This window comes from Nesoenas mayeri (genome assembly GCF_963082525.1).
Source record: "Nesoenas mayeri genome assembly, chromosome: 1".
NCBI classification, from domain to species: domain Eukaryota; kingdom Metazoa; phylum Chordata; class Aves; order Columbiformes; family Columbidae; genus Nesoenas; species Nesoenas mayeri.
In genome coordinates this window covers 80,484,573-80,499,107 of record NC_137541.1, presented here as the reverse complement: position 1 = coordinate 80,499,107, position 14,535 = coordinate 80,484,573, and the positions used below count along the sequence as shown (strand labels likewise).

Below are 14,535 nucleotides of genomic sequence, written 5' to 3'. Positions count from 1 at the left end.
TAAAATGCTGCCAAAATTAAATAGGAATGAAACAGCACTTTGTAGTCATTGGTCGCTCAGCAGGGTTTGCGTAGTTAAAAACCTAAGTGAAAAGGGTGATTGACCTACATTGCTACTAGCTTAGCACAGCTGTACTTTCATATTTTCGCTGCATCTGAGGAAGCTCATTATTTAATACAACTGAGTTACATGTAATTGTCGGTCTTTCATTTTACACTTTTAGGGGCCAGATATTAATCTCAAATGTGCGGCAAGTGTTACTGTGCATCTGGAAATATGCGTGGCTGCCGGTCTGCACATTAGGCTAAGTCGCACATTAGGTTTAGCTGCTAAGAGATGGGGTTACACACAGTTGCACCTGAAATTAGGAGGCTGCCCAGGGGCAGGAGGACCTCACAAACATGCAGAAATCAATTGAGCAGATGGAAAAGAAAGCAAATCCCCTGGCACCCCAAAGGCAAACACTCCGCTGTTTCCCTGTTGTTTTGAGCAGAAGCAGCCCAGAACACACAACCAAAGCACATTTCACGCAACTCATACCTGCGGTTTAAATAAGTAATAACATTCCAGTTAACAACCAGTTTGACATGTTAACAGCCTAGGGGCTGTTAACATAACGACTGGTCATTAATGGCAGTAATGACAGATTTCAAAGGGAATATTGTGCTTGTAAATGGACATGCTGCCAGTCAGAAGAGAGGACAGAGCAGGGCAGGCTGATACATTAAGATGTCACTGTATAGCTCTGGAGGGAAAAAGGGCAAGAAAGAAAAAAAAAAAAAGGAAACTCACACACTTATTGCGTATTTCACTTACTGTAAATGGACTTGAAATACTGGCATAAACCTAAGTTCCTTAAATTAAGTCTTCACTTTCTAACCCAAGAGTGTATAAGCAGGAGACAGAAGCCTGCAGGGGAATTATACTCTGCATATCATTTTCACTGAGTGTGTTATTTCTAGCATTGAGTCCTTTCTTTACTCAAGTCTGTTCTCATCCTCGTTAACAAAACAGAGTTCATTCCTGCTGTGGCCACCCTAATACCCTTGGTGTCATATGCCACTTCTAAAACCACTGGAGTGACTTCCATGAATCAGATTCCAGGATAAAGCCTCTCACACACAAAGCATCTTCCAAGCTCATTACCTCATTAAAGATTTCTTCCATCCCCTCAACCTCTCCTAACCCAGAGAAGATTTTAAAATAATAAAATTAACTAATTTTCCCAAAGGAGAGACCTAAAGTAAAGCAAGTTTTGAAATTCTGAAGACACAGTATTTATAAAAGGCTCACCAAAGTCCGTACCTCAGGGCTCAAATGCAGAACGAGAGCGTGCATCGGGGCTGAGAAGGTGTTTAGTATTATGGCAGACATCTCTGAGTGAGAGGTACTGGAAATATCTTTGCAAATAGCCAAAGACATAGACACACAGTTTGCGAATTTAACCATGAAAGTTAAAGCACCCAAACTGGTTATATTGTCGCTTATAGCATCTGTAGAATGGCTGCCTTATTGAAAGACATAATGAACAGAGAAAGACAAGTTAATAAGCAATTTTACTCTTTATAATATCAGGCAAGCCACATATCCTCTAGAGGGCACCACATAAATTAATAGGAATCTAAAACAGTTTCATATGTAGCAAAGACTCCCTTTATTCTTAAAAATTTTAAAAATTAAGAGGGTAGTTTGAAACTCTAATCGAACCCTAATCTGATCATTAGGTACAAAGTAATTTGTTCTTTAAATTCATATCAAGTGGGTTGCTAAATATGAAAGCTTATTTGACTACAAAGCTAGAGAACATTTAACTAGTTTCTACATTAGCATTAAAAAGATCACTGTTATAGGTTCACTGAATAACTAAGTAGATAAGATGCAATGAGGCAAATGACTATCTGCAATTACCTTAAGTGCATCAGTTTGAAGTTTAATGTAAATACCAAGTTTAAATCTATGCACTCACAAGAATCACTAAAAAAAGGCTCATGGCAAGATAGCTTCATTAAGACTTGATAAACCTTGAGACAAAAATCAGAAACATGTTAAAACTGATTATAGATTTCTCATGTATGCTAGTTGCACTAGTGCAAGAGTAAATATTGCGTATGAACAAATAACCAGTTTTGAATGTGGTCATGACAAATAAAAAATACAGATTCCTTTCTCTGAATCACTTACTGTCAATTTTAACTATCTGTTAGCAAAATATTTATTCTTGTTAGACCTTCAAAAACCAGAGAGAAACTCTGTGTGTGTGTGTCTCTGTGTGTGTGTACATCTGTGCTTGGGAGATGCTTTGCTCATATCTCTACTACTGGATCGCTTTGGGTTTTGATTTTAAACATTTGCTTTTAAAACATTGGGTCTGTTGCATTAGCACTTGGAAGGTTCAGTAAGTTCAAAATCCGCAGTAAATGTGGAACTCTGATCAAACAGCCACAGCAGTTTTCTCACTCCTGCAGGCACTTGTAGAAAGATTCTTAAAATGGGGTTTACAAATTACAATAAGCATTATCTTCCCCCCAGAAACTGTTCTGATCCCTCTCTCCAGATACATATTTTAAGATCACAAGTGACCTAGGTCAATGTACAACAATTCCCTTCTATTGAAACAGTTCCCTGCCAGTTTTTAAAATTAAGGTTTTGTTACCTATTTCTTTGACAGCTTTAACACAATGGCTTTAAGATGCAGATGCTATGTTAAATTCCTAGCACTCTGTCTTCTGTTCAGAGTTTTAATGGGTACCAGAGCACCTTTACTAGCCCACGTCTGAAGAACCTCGCCTGCCTTGCAGCCTCAGCTCAACAAATGCACAATGCGTTTGCGAAGGTTTGTGTTCCACTCTAGAAAAAATAGGTTGTAAAGTGGAGAGCCAGAGTACCAGTAGCTGTTAACACTTTAGTCTTGATTCCTGTCCCAACCTACCCCTGATGTACAACTTGGGAACTGACCGGTATGTGGGAACCTCCTATTCGGTATCTGTGCTTAAACTGAACTCTTAAGTTAATATGTTCGAAGAGAATTTTAATTTTTCCCCAATGTATTACTGACTCCTATGTCCCTTTAAAAGGAAAAGGCTTCACTACAGGGGCAGGGAAAATATTCCCAGAAGTTAATGTTAGCCTGGAGCAGCTAGTCTCATTAGACCCCCTCTACAGGGAACGGAAGAAAGATGCTCCTGTAGGAAATAGGTGCTCTGAATCTCCTCAGAGGAGCTTTTTCTCTCTATTTACTCTTGAGAGCCTAGGGAGAATAAACTTCGTGATTAAACTTAGCTCCTGCAAAGTCACCCTATTTATTCACATACAATCTTCAGATAGATTAGCCTGGCACTGCTCATCAGTGCTTTGCTACGAGTTATACCTGAAATACTTTTGAGAATGTAGGTCCACAAGCAAACAAGACAGAAAATCAGGCAATGATTTGCTATCTGAGAAGTAGCAACAGGCCACCCACCATCCCATCCAGGTCACCAAGTTAAATCAGAATAGATTTGAGCCTACACAGTTATTTGAGTTATGCAGTTATTTAGCACAGGGAAGACAGTTGGTCATCTTGGTCTAGCTTCTAACAGCTGAACAGCAGCATTCTTAAAAGCTTCTATTGCCACAAATTAAATCCCTCTGGCTAACAACGGGGACAAAAGTGGGTAAGCGAAGACGAGTGAAGCACTCCTCACAGAGTTCAAACTCCGCACCGGAGTTGGTGAAAACCATGGACACAGTTTCAGGCCACTACCTCTGGCCATCACTGTGCTGTGAGAGGAGGAGGAGACCACCAGCTCCCTGGGGGCTTGGTGCTGCGGAGCACGCAGAGCGTTTACTCTATTCTCTTCCTCCACTGAGCACGGGGCCCTAGTACTAGCATCAGAAAAATGGCATCTTCCCACATGATCTGGTTATGTGTGCTTTTTGATTCAGATTTTAGTTTTATTTCCATACTGTGGTTATTTGTTTTCTCGTCCTCCACATAGACGCAGCCTGGCAGCCTGCAAGTACCACTTATGCAATAGTGACTATATAGGAAGGGCTGAACAGATTTAGCAAGCTTGCCAGTGAACGTAAGAAGGATGCGCCCTACCTCAGATAGTCTCTGCGACAAAGGATAAGGTTGGCTTTGGTGTACAAGGTAGAGCCCACCTCCCCCAGGCGACAGTCACAGCAGGCACATTTCAGGCAGTCTTCATGCCAATATTTGTCCAAGGCCTTTAGAAGATACCGGTCTTTAATCTTACGGTTGCAGCCAGCACAACCTTTCGGCTTGGTGTCTGGCTGGACTGAGAGCATTTGTATACCTGAAAAACAACAGGACCAGAGAAGATTGTAAATAGATATTGTCTCGAGTGCGAGTCTCCCCCTTTTCCACCTCGCCACTCTCCCCACACCCAGTTCACTGACAAGGCAATCGTGTATTTAGAATTAAATAAATCTAGAGTGTCCACAGCAAGCTGAAAATAATGTTAAGACAAATTTGAAATCAGAAACTTCCACAGCTTCTCTTTAACACCTCATTTACCTGGTCTCTTTGCTGAGAAGAAATGGGATTAAAAAATTAAAATGAAAAATTAGAACAGTTCAGCTGAAAAGTCATCCACTTTCACCCAAAGTATCCAATACTTAGAAAGCAAAAATTTAAATAAACAGCATATCTATGATGGCAAATATTGCTAAATCTACGTATTCAGACTTATTCGTACTATCTTTGCAAAATATAAAAGCACTCCAGATTCTAAAGAAGAAAAGACTGAAGCTATTACAGGCACAGACCCAGAGTTTCAGGGAGGTTTGACATAGACATTTTGGTGCTGGAGAGTGGTGTTTTGTTTTTGAAGATTACAGTTCTTGTTAGACACATGAATGAAGCGATCAGATTTCCAGAGACTTCAGTACCGGCATCCCTAGTTAAAACGTGCAATGTAGAGGCCTTTTGAAAAATCATCTCATTTGAAATAATCTGCACAGGGTCAGAGAGCTGCTAGTCTGTTAAGAGAAAACAAACAAACAAAAACCCCACACACCACAAACCTACACAGACAAAAAAAACAAAAAAAAACTCTGCCCCACTTTCCAATCGCAATTTTAGTCAACAGCTACTTCAGGACAACGAGTACAGTGTCCATTAAGTATATATACCTTTTGATGTGACAGCAGAGAGCATTTAAATAACAATTTAAATGTCAACCGCTGTTTAAGGGAGGGAACTGGTAGAAGTGGAACACAGTTGAGTGATAGTATGCAGAGCACCAGCAACCAGCTTGCAGAGATCCATACAAAAATCAATGCCCTCAGTTTTACAGTAAATGAGGAAAGTCACTGCCCCAAACTGCTTACAGACCGGTCTTATTTAATCACATGAACTGCCATCCCATTACACTCAGACCACTCCTCTCAAAGTCATTTCTTAGAACGAGCAAAATCATAGCCTTTCGGATGCTTTATTGGACACCAAATAGGCACCAGAGAAAAAGGGAGAACTGAACGCAGTTCAATTATTAGGTTATCTCAGTGTTTTAAAGCCAATCATTGATGCAACTTAAAACAAATGATAATCATTAGGGTGCATCTGAATATTACAATGAGAATCTGTCAAGACTGGTGAATGAATGCTGTTGCCAACAAAAAAATCCTACCCAAAATTCAGAGCATGGTACCCTATTATTATGCAGAGACTGGGAAAGGTCAAATAGAGTCTTGTAACAAAGGACAGCAAATTGAAGAGCTCTTCATCAAGAATGCTCTACTACCTACTGTTAAGAAAGCTTTACAGTCCCAGCTTCTATCAGCAGATCTCTGTTGGTGCTGTAAGACATCAGCACAGACAGGCAGGTTCAGGAAGCTAGAACATTAAACAAGTTGGGGTTTGGGTTATTTTGTGTGTAGTTTGTTTGTTTGGCTGTTGTTGGGTTTTGTTTTTTTGTTGTTGTTGTTTTTTTTTTTTTAAAAAAAAGGTTTCCTGAGGAAAACACAAAAAAGACTGTAATCTTTGAAGCAATAATACAGTATGCCTTTATGGATATTAGCGCTACAAAGATGAGAGGCTAAATACTAAGTTGGCCAAAGCATCCCAGGAATCTCTACACATACGCGTATGTGGAACACATCGAACTCATGTGGACGGCAGCGACTTTACAGCCAGTAAAGGACCTTCCAGGACTCCCAAGATGAACTCCCAAGTGCAAAGGTGATCACTGAATTAGAAATAGTAATTCTTTTTGCAACATATGAACACAACAGCCTTGCTCCCCTCTTTGCAATACACTCCATTGTGCATTTTGGCATCATATATTTATCGGCTGAACTAGCTGTCCAGTGATATGCACAGTTCTAGGGGGCACCACAAAGTGCCACGGCAGTACCACTTTGTAACATGTAACGCTCATAAGAAAAATGTAAGGTCTATATTTTTCCATCAATAAATATAAAAATGTGTTATTGCTGCCTTCCCATTACTCCCCAATCAACGCTACTCACGTAGCTACTATACCACTTACAGACTCGTAAGATCTGTTTCTTGTTCACAAGAGGGAGGATGAGATCCAGCGACCTGCATGGGGCTCCACAGTAAGTCTACGGCAGACCTGGGAATGAACGCACATCTCTCATCCTGAGTGAGCACCATGAGACAAAGGCTGAGCCTTTACAGTATTTTCAACTGCCAACTGACTCCTCTGAATCCGGGGTACATACATGAAGCAGCAAAATGACATGGCTATAAATAAATGAAAGCAGGAAAAGTATCAGATTTTTGGTAAAGAACCTATGCCAGACCATAAGGGGAAGTCCTGCTGGAACTCTAATACCTTCACTTGGTAGAAAAGCCTTAATCTGTAAAGTTGCATATCACAGTATAAATATCTGTTAAGTGCCAACAAAATGCCTATCCCCAGCCCCTCTCTTTGGCTACCTATAGTACAAATGCATAAAATCAACTACAGTTTGTATCAACTCCTTGAAACTCAGTAAAAAAAAGTTCAGAAGCATGAAGGGGTGTTCTAGGACTTTAATCTTTAGCTCAGGGGAAACCAGGATAAACTAGAAGCTAAGATAGTTTAAGGCTTTAAAGAAAAAAAAATCTTAATGTAAAAATTTTGTCGCCTGATAGTAAAGCGGGTTAGAGAGCAGAGGCTAACAGTCTCTGATCCAGGCTGATCTACTGTCCTGCACCATCTGAAGGATACAAGAAGCCACAGGAACAAGGCTAAACAAGTGAATATCTGAGAAAATAGCAAAACAAGCCTGATCATTCCTGAGGTATACACTGCCAACACAAGGTTACTGTATTACAAATAAAACTGTATCTTGCACAATGTCGCATGTACCCCTGCAGAGTTTTTGAGACATTTGCTACATGAGAAAAGCATATAGAGCACTGTCATTAATGTTGGTTAGCCCAAACCCTCCTTGTAGAGACAAGCGAAAAGGGGCAGACGCTCCATGGAAGTAGTTTTAGCAGCCTTGCTTGTCTATTTTCCTGTGGGAGAAGGTGGTGCTGACATTCCACTGGCAGTACCTTCAGATTAGGGATTCAATTTGCAGCAATTTTTGGAAGGAATGCTTTTCTTCTCAGATGCATCTGATCTTTTCACACTTTACTTGACATGAAGCTGCTTTTTTTTTTAAGAAAAAATACAAACCCAACTACTTCATTATATAAAAAAAAAAAGTTACTTTTTTTTTTTTTTAAGCATATAATGGATCTAAACAGAACAAAGCCCAAAACAGCACTCCAAGAAGTATTTTACCTATCTCTGAATTCTTTGCACGTATCCTTTTTTTAACATGCCCTGGATTAAATCGCTTAATTTTGAAAAGAGAGCATTTGCTTATTTTTCTTCTGTATAGTATGAATGAGCCACCTTAATGCAGATCACCTCACACACCATCTCTCTTCTCTTTAATGTTCCAATAAGATCGCCAATGCAGTTATACTTTTCAGATAGGCGCTCATGTATTTTTAGCTCTCTCAATTTGGCCAGAAGAATACCTGCAGCTTACTGTCAGCCAGCTTTTCACAGGCTGCTGTTTAAGTACCTATTTATTTCTTCGGACGCAGGAAGGACCCTTTCAGAAGCTGACAGCACCCAGAAAACCATCCAAGCTGCTCGCTGCTGAAATATCGGGTAGCAGCACACAGTGCTGCTGCCTGGCTGTCCTCCTCTCCCCCTCCACCAGGAAAGCAGAGCTTATGGAGCACTTCCAAAAAGACCTCACAACTCCGTAAGTGCTACACTCAGGCTGTAAAAGAAAAAAAAATTAAAAAAAAAAAAATCAAACCCAGCTTTCCCTTCAGTTATGCAGAGTCCTACCCATGCTTTGCATTACAGAGCAGATCTGTTCTCAGCACTGAGAAATTTCAGTGCTTAGTCTGTCACTGTCAAACAAAGCCTTTTTATTTCACCCCAATATGCTCTCAAGGGCTTCCTCTATCCTTCCCTCTATTCCCTCTTTCCACCCCTGTCTCCAAGATACTGCACATCAACTGCAGAGCTGTGTCAGGAATCAGACTTCTTCATCACCATCCACCACCTTTAGGATTTTTGAAGGAAGAACTTAATAGCATGATTTGCAGGTTTTTGCATTTTCCTCAGTTTCCCCAAATAAGTTTGATGCAACTGACTCCCATCCCTGGTTATTATCCTGTGATGAAACAGTGTCAACTGATTTGTAACTACGATTTCAGGATAAAGAGGAATGATTGCTGGAAAAAAAAAATTAATTAGGCTCCTGGAGGAAGGCACAGAAACTAAAATCCATTTCACTTCAATCACCACCCTTCTCAAAAATCAAAGGGAATGAAGATTTGACATATTGAACTGTATTTTGTTAGTGATGTTGTAGCACTTGTAAGCAGGATTGGTCCCTGATGGTACTGAGTACAGCACAAGACCCACAGAACTCTGTTTCTAGTTTGTGGTCTTGGAAAGGCATGTTAAGGAAGGAAGTCTTAGACATTATTATGACCTGGATCACTTAAAAACTTTTAAAGACCACTTTCCCCCCTGCCTCCTTTGCAGATGCATGTACACGGTTCTACCAAGGACAATAATGTGTACAGTGAGAAAGGGAAAGCTTGCCTCTACTTAAAAAAAAAATATCAGTTTGGAGAAAATTAAGTATCAGTGCACTGGTCTTTAAAAGACAGCAAACTGACAGACAATATGCAGTCAACAAGAGAGTTAGAGATCTAGTAGAAGATAAAAAGAACACTTTTCTGATGCTTTCCCACTTCGTAGCTTCATCCTAAAAACATTCAGAGCTCCAATTATTCAGGACAATATACACAGAGACTTAAAAAAAAAAAAAAAAGTTAAGGTATCAAAAGCTAAGAAACATTTCAGAACTCGCATGTAGCACATCAGGAGTCGTAACTAGTTTTAGACTGGCATGTAAATTGTTCTGTGTAAATTCTTATTGCCTCCGAGACCCTGCTATTCTGAGTTATTTGACAGTTTAAGGGAAATCATAATTAAAAAAAGAGACATAAATAATAGCCTGTGCAGTGTGGTGCACAGAAATAAGTAGAACCATTTCATTTAAACTCTGGTGAGCTTTTAATTGCCTGGATTGCATTGTGAACCAGCCTAACGGTTGATTGCCTCCATTATGCTCTCTTGTTCTGTGCCATTCATCCACACAGTCTCAGCTTCTGTAGTTAACACAACAAAGTAACCGCAACTCCATAACACTCAGGTTTTTTTTAAAAGAAATAAAAGTAAGGATTTTAGTACTCTGAATATATTTTCTTCTGTATACTTCTGAGTTTATTTTCTTCACCTCTTGCACTTTCTTCTACAGAGGAAACTAATTTTTTTTTTATTTTTTTAATTTATTTTTAATAAGAGGTGGGTCGGGAAGTGGAAAAAAAAAAAAACTAAAAAGAGGCTAGGTAAAAACTAAAAATGGGAATGCAGTCCCACAGCTGGGAGCAGTGATACAAATTAAAAGAATTTGGCCAACATGGCTAGTTGATTGCCAAGAGACACCAAACAAAAGATTTCTCTTCTTCTTCTCCCTTCTCTTTTTGAAAGCTAGATTGGACCTAAAAGCTTGTTTCTCCCTGTTCACTGGCCCAGAGCAGCCCTGCAGGCTGTAGCCCCCTAAGGGACAACACAGCAAATAGATGTACCCAGACTTCAGGGACGGGAGCTGCTTAGCTATGTTGCTACCCCTCCTGTGTCTCCCCCACTTCTCTCCCCCCAGCCCCCCCACTCCCTCCCTCCCTTTTTTACAGCAGTGGTGCTGGGAACCAATTTGATTCCCTTTTTCTCCAATGCAGCTGCAAGGCTCAGAGATACTGACATTTTTCCACTCTTATCAGTTTAATTACAGTTACCATGGCAGCAAAGTGCTAGTGCTTGGCAAAGGCCAACAAGAGATTTGCAAGACTGAGTTCAATTTTGATGCAGCTCACATGCAAAATAAAAAAAAATAAATAAGAAACATACACTCTACAACAAAGAATCCCTTCTGGAGTTGGACGCTCAAGCCTTTTGTGCTAATTCCTTTTCAAGCATCACAGGCATGGGGCGATGGGGAGAAGAGAGGAGAGGGAGGTGTCGGAAAAGCATGTAGCGATATTTGTTGCACCTAGCAAGATCAATTGGTTTAAACAGCAGTCCTACAAAGCTGTCCTACGAAGAGGCATTTTAGGTCTCTTTAGAGCACACGCAAACACAGACGCTCGCTACGGCAACGCATTCAGGGTGGAAGAGGCAAGAGAAACACGGTCGTTGTCTCCCCCTTCACACCCCCTTTCCCCCCCCCCATCTCGACCTCAACGTGCACCGCTTCTGCTCGGGGCGCGCTAAAACAGGACACCGCCGCCTTACCAAAACTTTTCTCCTTTTTCTGCATGAGTTGATCCACGGGCGCCTGGAGAGCTCCTTCTCATTGAAGCACCAAATCCCAGCAAAACTAGCAAGTGCTTCTCCGGCTCGGGTCAAGTGAGCGGGACCGCGGCGCGCCGCAGCGGAGGCGAGCGGCGGGGGGGAGGGGGGGAAAGGAGGAGCGGGGCGGGGTGGGGGGGCGGCACACCCCGAGCCACCGGCCGCGCTCGGCGATAGCGAGCGACAAAGCCACATGCTCCCGTAACTCTGCCCGTAAGCCTATAATCCCAGTGGTCTCTTAGCTTTGTTGTAACAAATGGGTTTGATTAAACTGTCACATGCGGCGTTAGCATACCGTCTCGTGCTCGGGGAGGGGGGGAAGAAAAATCATAGACAGAAGTACTATTTCATAACGCCAGCGTGGCTGCCCTTCTCTCACGCCGGTCCAAAGAGAGGCTGCGTGAGCCCGGACCCAGGCAGCCCATTTGCGCCCGGTGCGTCCCTGCCTCTCCTGGCCCGCTCTGTCCCCCCGGGGCTCCCCGCCCCAGCTGCACCGCGCTCCTGCCTCCGCTCTGCCCAAAGGGTTAAAACCCTGCACCGAACCACTCGCAAATTAAACTGCTGTATGGGGAGGCTTGTGGATTAAAGCTGGGGAGTGGGAAATTAACCGACTCCCTTGATAATTGGGAGTACGTTTCGAGAAGCTCTGCAAGAAGCAAGAATAATAATAACAATAATAACGGGGGGGGGGGGGGGGGGGAAGCTGCTGCTGCAATTCTTTGTTAACTTTCAGTGCTATTTCTCGAGACATCCAGTTAGATGGGTTTCGCTCAGTATCCTCTGCTTGCATGTATTTCATGTCTCATCATAAAAATAATGAAGCCTCACATGATTTAAACAAAACAGTCTCAGCAGAGCTGCAGCTTGAGTGAAAGTTGCAGTGCAGAGATGTGTGTGTGTGTGTATTGCAGCCCCAGCTTATGACTCAGAGAGAGAGAGAGGGAGAGAGAGAGATGCAGACACACATACACAAATGACCCAAAGCTTATGTACACAGTTGCCTCACTTACCTTCTCAATTAAGCGATACAGGGGAGGCAGTTCAATAAGCACAGTGGCTGCTTTGTAGCTCTTCTCCTTGGGAAAGGTCAAAAAGAAGCATTGTTTGGGGAAAAAAATAAAGAGGGGGTGGGAGAGATGGGGAGGGAGATCGCTATTCTTTAAGTTTAAAATAATGAGGTCCTCAAGGATCCGCCAAGTAATTGTGTTGACCGCATCCGAGCTACAGGTGTCCTCCTTTTAGTATCTTGCAGTCCAAGGCTGTCTGTCTCCGTCCTGGCTGAAGACAACTTACCTAAAGCAGCGTGTGAGGAGCCGAGTTGAATGAAGTCAGGGCTTTATCAGCTGCAAAATGCAATCCCTTACCAGCCAGACATAATACAGCAAAAGAAAAGGTCACTCAGTTATTACTGAGCCAGCAGAGCCCAGGCAGCTCTTGTGGAAGACCACAGAGAAGCAGCTCCCTTCCGATTTAAGGCTATTTACCTCTCTCCCCCTCCACCCACCCTTCTTCTTCCCCCTCCCCCCTCCCAACTCCCCTTTCTCTCTCTCCCTCGCTCTTTCTCGTTCTGCAGCTCGCTCAAGTACAGCCGCCCTCGGAAAGTGCAAAGCAGCCAGGAGACAGATTGGGCTTTGTTGGTAATTTCCCATGGTGAAAATTTACAAGCCTGCAAGTGCAGTCAGCAAAACCACATGCATATGCTAGACACAAACACCAGGGACACACACACACGCACATACAAGTGACCTCTACTGAAGCGGCTCAGGATCACCTTCCCAGAGAGTGCTCCAACAGCAGACCTGGGGAAACAGGGGAGCGTGCGTGTCCCCCCCACCCATCACTCCTCCAAAAATACTTTGCTTAAAACAGCAAGTTACCTACCAAAAAAAAAAAAAGGGGGGGGGGGGCGAGATACATATCTCTCTGTTAATGAGTAATGAGAAAAATCCCTGAAGGTGAAAACGCTGCCTCTCTCTCCGTGCTAGATATGAGCTGCTCAGTAAGGAGTGGAAACTCCGGCATGAAAGTTTCTCGCTCCTCGGCGCGGTGCGCGGCCGCCGGCTGCGCGTCCCTCGGCCCCGGCCCCGCCGCACGCCGGGCACCGCTTGCTCCATGCCACCACCCTCACTGCACTGTTTGAGCCGAATGCTGAAGGAAGACGAGCCGTTTCCTCCCCTACGGGATCCTCGTCCCAGGAGCTGAAGACAGATCCTTATCCTCTACCTCGTGGTGGAGGGGGAAAAAAAAAAAATAATAGACACGGATGTGTTATAGAGGTTGAACACCCTTGACCAGAAGAGATAGACAGACATGCAAACACAGAAGAGGTACAGCAGCACGCTTTGATATTCAGTCACACTCACAGATTATTGTTTCTTCGTGTTTTATAATAAAGATGTTGAGCCTAGCCTACTGTAAATAAAGTTAAAAAAATCCAAAGCATCTTCCTCTAAGAGCCATCTGCAGTTGGAGAAAGCCCAGATTAAGAATTTGTGAATACAGTTTTCAGACTTCAAAGTGAATATCTGTTGTCTGCTATTAGAAGCACCACACTAGATTTCCACAAAGCTTTGAAAGATGTCAGCTTACAATATACCCTAAATTTGAATGACACTCATATTATAGAAGTCTTTCAAGACCCAAGAAAGATTTAAAAGCATTGAAGTGCTCTGCCATCTACACCCCTCCCTCATATAATCCACCGGTTCTAATAAAAATCAAAGCAACCTCAGAAATGCATATGTTTAGGACTGGACCCCCCCCACTCCCCCCTTAAAGTAAGCGTCTCTCTCCCTTTTTTTTTTTTTAAAATAGATAGCTGCATATAAATGTTCCTGGCACAAGCATACTGTGCAATGAACAATTACTGAATGTCTTGCCTCCTCTCCCCCCTAAGTAGTAACAAAACTCAGCCACAACCAACCTGAGCAAGAACCCGAAAGGCACAGAGACAGCAGACTGACAGAGCCCCTTTTTGCTGATTTGATCTGCACATAGAGAAAAGCAAAACTTGACATAAAGCTGCTTCTCTCCTGCACGCACCCATACGCTCAGGAGAGCCTCACTTCCCCCTGTTTATAGACTACCTCTGCCACAACCACTCTGAAAATACAGCAGTGTGTGTGTGCCTCCCTCCACAAATGCACTCAGAAGGAGAAGAAAAGAGGGAGGGAGAAGTTATGTGTGGGGAAAGGGAGAAATAAAATCAAAACAAATGGTACAGCTAATGAGGACAATTAAATTAATTATGTTCAAGGAGATGAGATTTTTTTTCCCTCCAACTGTATGATCTGTTACCCCTCGCTGGCAACTGCTGCTCTGTAATTCATGGCAACTGATTAGTGCATCTATGCAAATCTTTGTTTAAATCATTCAACTAATTAAATGATGGGATTATTCCTCTGCCTACGGTGACATCATTCGCAGTAATTAGTACTCTATTTGGACTGTGGCAATAAGATACCCGATGTCAACACCAGCCTGCAAAGACATTAACCACTTTGTCACTTTGTGTGTGTGTATGTGTGTGCATGTGCGTGTGCGGGAAAGAAAAAGGAACAAACAGATCTAATTGCATCTTCCACCCCTTTTTGTAATTCCCCACCAATCAAGGATTCTTTTTTTTAAAAAAAAAAACTTACTGAAT

At 42.5% G+C, this 14,535-nt stretch overlaps 1 protein-coding gene across 1 annotated transcript in view; it reads right to left on the bottom strand.

The window, feature by feature from the left end:
* The window catches only part of LMO3 (LIM domain only 3), a gene marked incomplete at both ends in the record, with an annotated part of 55,217 nt that extends 44,360 nt beyond the window's left edge, over positions 1–10,857 (bottom strand). Inside the window, 2 exons of the mRNA XM_080359674.1 lie at positions 4,085–4,298; positions 10,833–10,857. Coding sequence (XP_080215800.1) covers positions 4,085–4,298; positions 10,833–10,857 — 239 coding nt within the window. The remainder of the gene's footprint in view (positions 1–4,084; positions 4,299–10,832) is intronic.
* Positions 10,858–14,535: the final 3,678 nt, after the last annotated feature.